The sequence below is a fragment of the Miscanthus floridulus genome, chromosome 3 (assembly GCF_019320115.1).
Source record: "Miscanthus floridulus cultivar M001 chromosome 3, ASM1932011v1, whole genome shotgun sequence".
Taxonomy (NCBI): domain Eukaryota; kingdom Viridiplantae; phylum Streptophyta; class Magnoliopsida; order Poales; family Poaceae; genus Miscanthus; species Miscanthus floridulus.
The window spans coordinates 9,570,435-9,581,846 of NC_089582.1; the positions used below are offsets into that span (position 1 = coordinate 9,570,435).

Consider the following 11,412-nt stretch of genomic DNA (forward strand, 5'->3'; position numbering starts at 1 on the left):
CCAGCCTAACTTATATAGATTTTTAGAAGATGTGACGTAATAAGTAATCCGTTGAAGGTGCTCTTAGGCTCTCCACAATGGTGGAGTGGTGCTAAATAAAAAACGGGCCCCACGTATAGTATTTGGTATCGCTTTGCATATCCTACAACGTGCAAGCATCACTAGAGGTACAGTAGCCCCTGCATAGCAGTCAAATCAAGAGCCCTTGAGCTCATCCCGCATGCGTTGCGGTAGTTGGGATGGGGCTAATTAGAAAACCAAAGCTAGTAGTGGTTCCTTCTCTTCCTTCCTGTAGTGCAGTCTCTCTCTCTCTTTCTTCCATTAAAAAACGGAGATAGCATCGGTGCAACTACATTCACCGCTCCCCTCTTTTCCCATGCTGGTATCGATAGTTGCAGTGTGTTGAGTGATGCTTCATCTTTCTCTCTCTGTTTTAGGCACTACGGAAGGCCTTAGAAGCCAACGTACAAACCGCTTGGGAGAGCCATGCCACTAGTTTTATCTGGTACGGATATTCGCATCACATCGGCGGCTAATCTCCAAATGACGCAACGAGCAGTAATAAAAAAACTTTAATTAATAAAAAAAGAAAGAAAAAGAAGCAGCAGCAATCGGGGCTTTTGGAATGAACGGCTGGGATGGTTCACAACAGAAAAGGAGCCCGGGGCTATTCTCTTGGTCTTGGCCATCGATGCGGATGCGCTCCTCGCCTCCTCCTCTCTCCTCCTTCCTTCCCCTCTTCGGCCGGACCCAACCAGCCGAAGCGAGGTCCCTTCCCGATCACACAGCCGCCCCGTCCGCGCATCCTCCTCCTCTCCCCGCCACGCCAGCATTTGGATTGGATTGCCGTCGAGTGGAGGTGGAGGTGGAGATCCATCCGGACTCCGGTTCGTTCCCACCGCGCTTGGTAACGCACCCCTAACTGCCATTCCATTCCTGTTTCCTTTTTCCACTACATGCATGCATAGCATAGTACAGACAGAACAGTGGTGAGCAATCGATTCCGAAACCCACTCTTTATTAGTAGTAGTAGAGGCACGACAGGAACTGCTCAGGATTTTCTTTTCTTGCTGCATTGCGGCACTAAAATTTACTCCTTTGTCATCCACCCGCCCACACATGGGGTGATTGGGCAGGCTATTCTCCTCCTCCAGAGCGGACCTCGCATCGTTAACCGCCCATCCATCTCACCAGTCCTGCATCTCACTCCATTCATCGATTCACGCCTTCGGACTTCGGACCCCTCCAATGTGGAGTGCCTGTTTTTTTTTTCCTTGTCTTTTTCCTTCCGGGGCCAAGGAAAAGTTGTATTATTATTATATAATTAATAAGTAAAGCAAACAGTTTTTTTTACAACAATAAGTAAACAAACATTGGTGGTACTAGTATATTTGCCCACTTTGCACTAGTTATTACTTGTTGAGTAAACTCACGATACCTTGCTTCGCCACAGCTGACTCTGCCCACGTGCTACCACAGCCTCGCTCTACAGTCTGGATCTGCTTACCAATCGTACTAGGATGCCACTTCTTCTTAAGGATTGCACTTTCTTTGTGGTCAAACTCTGAAATAAGTATCGCCATCCTGATACTGTACCTTGTGTGCTTCAGAAATGTGCAATAAGCATGGTAGGTATTAATGAGTTCAGAAACATGAAATAAGCATAGGCATTAATGGTCAATCATTTCCTCTGATACTTCCAATTTCGTACATTTTCTGTGTTTACTTTTGCACAGATCTGACATTATACTATGTATGTAATCATTCAGGCATGCATCGCATCACATCACATCAATTCAGCTTGATGCCTGAAGGAGAAGTTCAGTAGCACACCATTTACACCAAAACAGCTGGTCTGCTTGTGCAAAAATATCCAGGTCCAGATGGGTTCAGACAAGCAGATTGGTAGCCCACGCCCACTCTTGGGAACCCTCAAGATGGGCAGAGTTAGGACTATCCTGACACATACATACCCGTACCCGCATGAACACTCCAGGCATATTATGACTGCAGTGATTATTGCCTGTCTCTTTTTTATATCGTCTGACAACATGCATACGCTCATACATAAATTGGACAACAATATCAAATGGTGGTCCATGTATGTTTGCCTCATTGGCTTCTTCTATTTCTTCTCATCTCCTTTTCTTGGAAGGACCATTCAGCCAAGCTACTCGAATTTTAACCGCTGGTACGTATCCACTTTCAGGCTTCTTCAGAAGTCAATATTTTAATCCTTTGGCTTTTCTTCATTGACCAGAGAAAGCTCTATGTTAATTGTTATGTACACCACTCATATAGTAATATTGCACAATTGCAGGTATGTTGCTTGGATTTGCTTTGCATCCCTGTACCATCTTCCTAGTTTCCAGTCAATGGGGGTTGATATGCGCATGAACCTTTCGCTTTTCTTGACAATATATTTCTCCTCGGTCCTTTTCATCATTGCCTTTCATATCATATTTATTGGTCTCTGGTACATTGGGTTGGTTGCACGGATGGCAGGAACGAGGCCAGGAATATGGACAATTCTCCAGAACTGTACAGTAAGTTCTCTAGAATGGCCATTATATTCTTTTCCTCCGTATTGATCGCAGCAAGATTCATCTTTTTTCTTTCAGGTAATCAGTATTGCATGCTGTGTATTCTACAGTCATTGTGGGAATCGTGCTGTGCACAAGAGCAAATCTTTTGGTAGTAGTTCTGATCCCAATTTGCTTGCTTTCCTTAAAAATGAAAATGGAAGTACCTGGATATCAAATTTTCTCCGTATGAATCAGTTGAAAGATGAGATATGTTCGTCTTGGTTTGCTCCTGTTGGATCTGCAAGTGACTATCCTATTCTGGCAAAATGGGTTATCTACGGGGAGGTACTGCTTGCTTCTCCTTTATTCATCTCTTATGGTGACATCCATGTTGCACTTCTTTGATCATGTTTTTCTCCAGTTAGTTTGCAGTGGATCCTGTGCTGGCCCATCGGATGAAATATCTCCTTTGTACTCATTGTGGGCTACATTTGTTGGCCTCTATATCGCTAACTTTGTTGTGGAGAGATCGACTGGGTATGCCTTTAGTTTTTCACACTGTGCGTACTAATATTGCTGAAATAGTTGTTGCCACGTGGTGGCTACTAATGTTTCTTTCTGATACCTTAAGTTCTCTCTCTGAATGATTAGTGATTGTGTAATTCTAATTATTGGTTATGTTCCGTAAATACTTCAGATGGGCTCTTACCCACCCATCAACGGATTTGGAGGATGAGAAGCTGAAGAGGCATATGAAACCAGATTTCCTGGACATGGTGCCTTGGTATTCAGGGTAGGCCCTTCTATAACTTTAACTACACCAAGTTACATGAAACCAACAAAAAAGACCTGACATGTTGAATTTATATTTACACAGGACATCTGCTGATTTATTCAAGACAGCATTTGATCTTATGGTCTCTGTGACTCTTTTTGTTGGGCGATTTGACATGCGCATGATGCAGGTAAATTTCCAATTTCCAGCTTTATTATCTGCGTCTTTGCACATTTTTCTGTCCAAATATTCTTTTTCTCAAACTACTTTCTACATCCGTCTGTAGGCTGCAATGAAAGGACCAACAGACAACACTCCAAATGATGACCTATTGTATGACTACTTCAATGAAAGGGAAGACCTTTGGTTTGACTTTGTTGCAGACACCGGTGATGGAGGGAATTCATCATATACAGTTGCCCGACTGTTAGCCCAACCATCTATTAGGACTGTTATCGGTGGCTCTATGCATACTCTTCCACGTGGGAACTTACTTATTATCGGTGGAGATCTTGCGTAAGATTGTACCATATTTAACCAAACCTGGTTCTTCTCTGCAGCCAGTGTACTTGTGCACATTTGCAAAGCATTTCTTGTCTTCCTATGCTTGGCTAGGAGGAACACATGATTCACTTCTTCCTATTACCTTGGGAATTATATGCAACTGAGTTCTAACTGAGTGTTGGAATATCTAGTTAGTCTGGCTTGAGTTTTTGTCCTATTTTTGGAAACACTTTATTGATCTCTGTGCACCATAATATTTTGCATATTGTTCTCTGCCTGAAAAGGGTTATTCTGGTTGCCTCTGTATGATTCAAGCAATAGTACTTGTGGATAAGATGACATGCTTCTTTCTCAGGAGGAAAACCTGATATTATTTTAGATATGCGATTCTTTGTGCCTTCTGCATTCTCCATTGGCTCCATACAGCTTAACATTTTCTAGTTCATAATTCCTAATACTTGTATGGCATGTAGTCACTAGATATCATCTCATATCACTTGCATGCTGAGATCTGTATCTTTATTGAATATTGCCCATACATATGTCATAATCTATAAACTAGACATGACTTAGTCCATTGCATTAGTGCATCATAGTCATAGATCTGTCGTTTTCGAATTTGCAGGTACCCAAACCCTTCATCATTTACATACGAGAGACGCTTGTTTAGGCCTTTTGAGTACGCTCTACAGCCTCCACCTTGGTACAGTGATGAACATATAGCTTTGGATAAGCCTGAGCTTCCTCCTGGTGTATCAAAGATGACTGAATATGATGGACCACAGTGTTTCATAATTCCTGGAAACCATGGTTTGTAAACATTCTTGATTAATCTAATAATATCTCATATTATTTTCTTTCTTGTGTACTTGGTCAATGATGTAAGGAATACAATGCATGTTTGTGTTTTGTTCCTTTCACAATTTCTGATACTTTTTTATAACAGACTGGTTTGATGGGCTTCATACTTTTATGAGATATATATGTCATAAAAGCTGGTTAGGTGGATGGTTTCTGCCTCAGAAGAAGAGTTATTTTGCATTGCATCTTCCCAAGGGTTGGTGGATATTTGGTCTTGATTTATCTCTCCATGGTGATGTTGATGTGTACCAATTCAAGTTCTTTGCAGATGTTTGTCGGAATAAGGTGCATTTTTCTTCGCTTGCTCATATTTTTTCTTTTAAACGAGTTTCATTTCCTTATTTTTGGTTTCACATGGGACAACATGCGTTAGTAATTGCTTCAAGTCTTCAACCATGTATGTCGGCTAATATTTGCATGTACAGTAAACACAAAAAGAGTTGCTGCAAATTCTTTGTAGTCTTAGGCTGATAGGCTCTTAGCCCCTTTTGCTTTCTAGTTGGAAGGTATCCCTCTTACCTTTCCAGAATATCTCTTGGAACTTGGAAGTTGCAGGTAATATTTCCAGATTTAATTGATCGACTTCAATACTAAAGCTGTGCAGGTTGGAGAGAATGATTCTGTGATTGTAGTAACACATGAGCCAAACTGGCTTCTTGATTGGTATTGGAACGAGACTACAGGCAAGAATGTATCACATTTAATTCAGGAATACCTGAAAGGAAGATGTAAACTTCGCATGGCAGGGGATTTACACCATTTTATGAGGCACTCTGCCACTCGATCAGAAAAAACTAATTTTGTGCAACACTTGCTTGTCAATGGATGTGGTGGCGCCTTTTTGCACCCAACACATGTTTTCAGAAACTTTGAGAGGTTCTCTGGAACCACCTATGAATGCAAGGCAGCTTATCCATCTTATGATGAGTCTAGTGGGGTATGTTTTTTTTTCCTATGTTGATGAAGTAATTCTTGCTTATTTAGTTCAGTGATCAGCTTAAGAAGCTTTTGTGTACTATACCATCAATTGTGAGATGAGCACAATCTAATTTACTAAATTCACAGATTGCATTGGGTAACATATTGAAGTTCCGCAAAAAGAATTGGCAGTTTGACATCATTGGTGGTTTTATATACTTCATACTGGTGTTTTCAATGTTCCCACAGGTTAGTTGCAGATTCTCAAAATGGCCATTTTATTTTAAAGATTATCCTTTGTCGCACATTTGAATTAGTAGTAACTGTGGAGGTTAGTTGCTAATAGTAATCTTGAGCCTCAGTTTTTGTCCTCTGATTTTTCTGAAATCAAAACCTGGAAGCATTTTTTCATAGTAAAATTGTTCTCACTTTCATCTTCAAAAAACTGAGCTCCACTTCATTAAATGTCTCTCTAATAAATTATCTAATCATCTCTTGAAGAATTTAGAACTTTGCCAACACATCTGTAAAATATTCATGTAAGAAGATGAACAACCAACACATCTGTAAAATATTCATGTAAGAAGATGAACAACCGACAACATCAAAGGGTTCCAACTCATCCAAAAAGGGCTAAATAACTGAGAATAGAGCAATTAGTCATTATCAGCTGGACTGTACCAGTCGGCCACCACTAGCAAATTTATTCCCAGATTTGTAAACTAAGTAGTACTTGCACCTTTCTTGCTTCTGTGGGCTGACCTCTGTTATGGATTTATTTTTATTTGCTTATTTCTGCCTTTTCTTTTTGAAGAATGTTAGTAATTACTGTAAATCTTGTAGTATGTTTGTTGACCAAAAGTTAGCTGGTTGGTACTGGACATGTCATATTCTTTGTACCAGCCTCAGATGAATACTTTGCATCACATATATCATCCGTTACCCTTTATGGTCTCTTGATTTGTATTCATATTGCTACTATCACTTGGAAGGTAAAATTGACCAACATGTCTATTTGTATTCATATTCTTGATTTTATTTGTATTTGTTCCAGTGTAATCTTGTTCATGTCTTAAATGAAGAAACTTGGTCTGGGCGTCTGAAAAGCTTCTCAGGCACGATATGGAGTGCTTTGCTTTATATTTTTGAGCACTCTTATGTCTCTTCAGTAGGAAGTCTTACTTTACTGATGGCGTCATATTCATTCGTACCATCCAAACTATCAAGGAGGAGAAGAGCTATTATAGGCGGCCTCCATGTTTTGGCCCATTTAACTGCAGCATTACTTTTAATGTTGCTGCTGGAGTTGGGCATTGAAATTTGTATTCGTAATCATTTATTGGCAACTTCAGGTATGCCATGCCATAGTGGTGCTTCCTGAATTCTTATCATAGGTGATGGGTCAAAACCCAAGTGAAAGCTTTATTACAAATATTTTTTTTGTAGGTTATCACACTCTGTATGAATGGTATCGATCCATGGAAAGTGAGCATTTTCCAGATCCTACTGGTCTTCGTGCTCGTTTGGAGCAATGGACTCTGGGACTGTACCCAGCATGTATAAAATACCTTATGTCAACCTTTGACGTCCCTGAGGTAATAAGATTTTCTGGAAATGTTACAGTTTCCTTGAGGAATGGATCTGCAGTTGTAGAATAAACTATGATCTACTGTAAAGAATTTTTATATGTTGTATGGGCAAGAACTAGTAATCTAACTTCACAAATTCAGAATTTAACTATTTTGAAAATGTGATGCATTACACTACAGAAGATTAATTTGTCAAGATTTGGTGCATGTTACTGTTTCGTTTCCAGTCCATGTTTTGTAGATTTTAGCAAGTACGGAGTATCTAACAGCTTATACCTTATACCTTTGCTCAGGTCATGGCGGTGACAAGAATAAATATATGCAAGAACGGAATGATGTCTCTTTCACGGAGTGTTCTGATCATGTACTACACTTCTGTGTTTATCTATTTCTGGATTTTCTCGACTCCAGTTGTTTCCCTCATATTTGGTAGCTACCTGTACATCTGCATCAACTGGTTCCACATACACTTTGATGAAGCCTTCTCATCACTGCGCATCGCAAACTACAAATCTTTCACAAGGTTTCATATTAAGAAGGATGGTGATCTGGAAATATTTACTCTTGCAGTTGACAAGGTAGCAGATCAGCCTGCTTTCCTTTGCTCCAATCTGCTCAGAACTCTGTTCCTTATGTAACTGCACACCGGTAACAAAATGTTTCTTTGCTCTGCTGTGAATAAACAGGTCCCAAAGGGCTGGAAGTTGGATCCAAGGTGGGAATCAGAGGGAAGAGGGCCTCATCAGCTCAGCCACGACCGGAAGCATCCAAGCAAGTGGAGATCAGCCTCATCACCGGATCCTGTGAGATCTGTACGGGTTGTTGACCATTTCACCATTGAAAGAACAAGAACCCCAGATACGGAGCCCTCTTCCTGATTCTGCAGCCCTTGCTGTTCCAAGGAGTTGCTACTGCTAGCTAGAAAAATTAACAATAACTAGCTTCATCACACACTGTTGTTTTTGTTTCTGATGATCTGATCCCACATCCAGCCAACTTAGGTGGACCTGGGTTATCTGCCCTTGTCGGCGTCCCTGCTTTACTGACCTCACCTGCAGCATTGTAATCTGTATGTATAGAAAGAAAATTCACCTGCTGCCTACTGCTTGTATTCAATCAAAGGAATGTAACAAAAAAGAACTAGAGTGTTACAGAAGAATGTTTTGATTCTATTATGTTTTCTCCTTTTTGGCTTGCTGGTCAGGAACCATGTGATGATCCAGCCTGGTACATTTAGCCTGTCACATGGTCGTCTTTTTATTTATTTATTTATAAGGGATCGCTTGTTGGGAGATCCATCAAAACAGGTCGAAAGCTAGATAAAGATCCATCAAGGTGAGATCAAATGCTGGTTCCTTACTTAGTTACTTGGGTGCCACTCTTTGCTAGGTACACTCATTTGTTCAAAGTTGCTGGGTGAGCAGAAGAAGCCACACTGGGCCGGCTTCAGTTCTGCTGAAGTCTCCTTGTCTTCACAAAGAAGCAGGTGTGCGATGCAAGGTCTTTTTGTATCTTGTCCAAGGTTAAAGCTAAAGCCCTGGGGACTGGGGAGAGGAAGCATATCATCGTAGCATCGCATCTTTGCTTTGCTCCTCAAGTGAGCAAGCATCTGATGATGATCACATGCCATACTGTTATGTGTATGGCTACATATAAATGAAGCATGGGCAATCAGTGGCATCCATCTCCATCTATACACAAAACAAACAAGTAGTGTCTATCTATCGACGACCATGGCGAAGCAGACTGAGTATGGAGAACAGAGCTACGACCTGCAGGAACTGCGGCCCGAAGTGGATAAGCTGTTCGAGGAATTCGACGCCCTGGCCGACAAACCTCTGGATGAGGGGGAGAGGAAGGTCCTGGCTGAAATCTCCAAGGTCCTCGAAAAGATCAAGGCCAAGATCGCACTTCGAGGCGATGACAAGGAAGTAAAGGACGACGATGTCCTTCCCCGGAGCAAGAGGGAGGAGCTGCACAACCTGGTGCACCTCATCAGGGCTGCATTGGAGGAACGCGGGGCTGCGTCGTTGGACCACTGCAAGTGGCCGCGTGAGCAGCAGGACGCTGCGGAGAGCTCTGCCGGCGCCGACGACAGCAAGCCGGCGTCGGCGGCGACCGGTTGCATCCCCTGCAAGCCCCGGGCGTGGAAGCAGCAGCAGCAAAGCAAGAAGCAGCAGCAGGAGCAGGAAGAGAAAGAAGGCGTGTCACTGACGCTGCTGCTCCGGCTGACCAAGAACGTGCTGGAGCCGGAGCAGTACTACGAGTGGACGACCAGCTACGTGGACGAGGAGAGGATCTACGGGTGGGACAAGGAGGCCGGCGAGGTGATCGACGCCCTCGTGGCCCCCGACGACTCGGAGCGGAAGTTCCGGGCGGCGGGCATCGCGGGCATCCACGGCAGCGGCAAGACGGCGCTGGCGCAGAAGGTGTTCGTGCACGACAAGGCCAAGGACAACTTCGCGCTCCGCCTCTGGGTGTGCGTCGGCCCGCCGGACTCGGAGGACCGCTTCAACCTCCTCTACCGGATGCTCGACAACCTCGGCCTCGACACCGCCAAGGTCGAGGACATCGTCGACAAATCCAAGGTTGTCACAGACGCCACCACGGAGGAGAGGAAAAGGATGGAGAAGCCGGAAGCCGCTCCCGTCGTCGACAAACTCCGGAGGAAGGCGGCCGAGATGGTGGCCAAACGCCGTGCCTCCGCAGCTAGAGGTGCCGGACAACAGAACCAGGCGGCGGAGAAGGCTGACGACACCCAAGGTGCCCCGAAGAAGGAGGAGAGCGTCGTCACCGAGGCCGGCGCCGGTGAAGATGCCAACAAGCAGGCAAAGGAGGAGGAGGAGCGCATCTTGAAGGAGCTTCTCGAGGAGCAGATCGCCAACAGCCGTGCCGTCGAGAAATCCAAAATCGGTAGGTGTATCGATCTTGCTCATGATGACAATTGACGGCAATGGGATTTAATAACGCGACACACGCACGCATGCTCAGGGGTGCTACTCTACATCCTCAACATGACGCTGTCCAAGACGTCGTACATGATCGTGTTCGACGACATCCGGGCGTACCGCCGCGACGACGACGACGGGTGCTGGTACAGCAACCTGACGCTGCTGCCGCCGAAGGAGGGCGAGTGGGGGGACCGCCTCGCCTACGGCCTGCCCAAGGGGGAGCACAGGAGCGCCGTGCTCGTCACCTGCCTCAAGGAGGACGACGCCAAGATCATGGCGCGCACGGGCCTCGTGGTCCGCCCGCCCAAGCTGGAAGGGGAGGACGCCTGGAAGCTCTTCAGGAGGGAGTACGACCAGGCCAAGGACGACAAGCGCAAGAAGGAAGGCGGCAAGGTGGAGGAGGACCTGCTCCTCAAGCAGCTGGAGGAGATGAAGAAGGAGATCGTGGACAAGTGCCTTGGCCTGCCGGTGGCCATCATCGAGGCGGCCAGGGGCTTCGCCGGCCTGGATCCTTTGCCGGATGATACTAGTCCAATGAAAGAAGCTGCAGCAGAAGCTAAACCTGCAGCAGCAGGGGGGCACACCGAGAGCAGTAAGGACATGGGCATGCAGCTGCCTGAAGCAGCAGCAGGAGCAGAGGCCGCTGATGGGGAGCCTGATGAAGATTAATAATGCTTAATTGAACTCGCGATGCGTAATGCATTGCGTTAGCCGCGCGCATTGCTATGATGTACAATCGTCATCTTCCTGGTTGTGATCTCCAAGCCTACTACAACATAACTGTTTTAGCTATCCGTATGCTTTTTGTGCAAAACATATGACACATTGGCTGTGGGATTTTGTAAGCTTAATATATTTTGTCATCAATTCTACAAAAATGAAAGTGGGATGCTGCATTGCTAGTCCATGGGAGGAAGCTGAACCGGCAGAGTATCAGACCATGAGCATTGAGCAGTACGAATATGTGAATGTTTTACCCGACAAGCGGCAGCCGCGAGAGAGCAGCGGCTTCTGCTGTTACTGCGACCGCAAAGGGCAGCGGCGAGCGGCGAGCGCGTGGGAGAGCAAGCAGCAGCGGCTGCTGCCATGTCCCAGAATGCTCTGTTCTTTCCTCTGTTTTTGTCAGCAGCTAAATGGCTTAGCGCGCTATTTAGCCAGCTATAGCCATTGTTAGCCTTTGGGGAGGCAGCTACTAAGGGGCTTAGCCCGCAATTTAGAACATTGCTGCTGCCTTCAGTACTAGTCGTGCCGCCGCGGCCACCATGCTTGACGTTGATGCTAGACGTGGA

General features: G+C 44.8%; 2 protein-coding genes across 4 annotated transcripts; both read left to right on the forward strand.

Moving 5' to 3' along the window:
- Positions 1-676: 676 nt before the first annotated feature.
- On the forward strand, positions 677-8,429 carry LOC136541345 (uncharacterized). 3 transcript variants are annotated; one of them, XM_066533179.1, is made up of 17 exons: positions 677-907; positions 1,454-1,628; positions 1,770-2,191; positions 2,321-2,546; positions 2,622-2,870; positions 2,947-3,062; positions 3,223-3,318; positions 3,403-3,490; positions 3,587-3,816; positions 4,430-4,614; positions 4,751-4,950; positions 5,270-5,602; positions 5,731-5,832; positions 6,638-6,935; positions 7,030-7,178; positions 7,466-7,750; positions 7,859-8,429. In XM_066533179.1, the coding sequence occupies exons 3-17, from the start codon at positions 1,884-1,886 to the stop codon at positions 8,048-8,050; spliced, it is 3,057 nt and encodes a 1,018-aa protein (XP_066389276.1). In that variant the 5' UTR covers positions 677-907; positions 1,454-1,628; positions 1,770-1,883; the 3' UTR covers positions 8,051-8,429. The 3 variants fall into 3 exon arrangements, with proteins under 3 accessions (XP_066389276.1, XP_066389274.1, XP_066389277.1); XM_066533177.1 differs by lacking the exon at positions 1,454-1,628; XM_066533180.1 differs by lacking the exons at positions 1,454-1,628; positions 5,270-5,602.
- Positions 8,430-8,576: 147 nt separating this feature from the next.
- On the forward strand, positions 8,577-10,910 carry LOC136544931 (uncharacterized). Its single transcript, XM_066536988.1, has 2 exons — positions 8,577-10,085; positions 10,164-10,910. Exons 1-2 carry the CDS (start codon positions 8,906-8,908, stop codon positions 10,790-10,792), a joined length of 1,809 nt encoding a protein of 602 aa, XP_066393085.1. The 5' UTR covers positions 8,577-8,905; the 3' UTR covers positions 10,793-10,910.
- Positions 10,911-11,412: the final 502 nt, after the last annotated feature.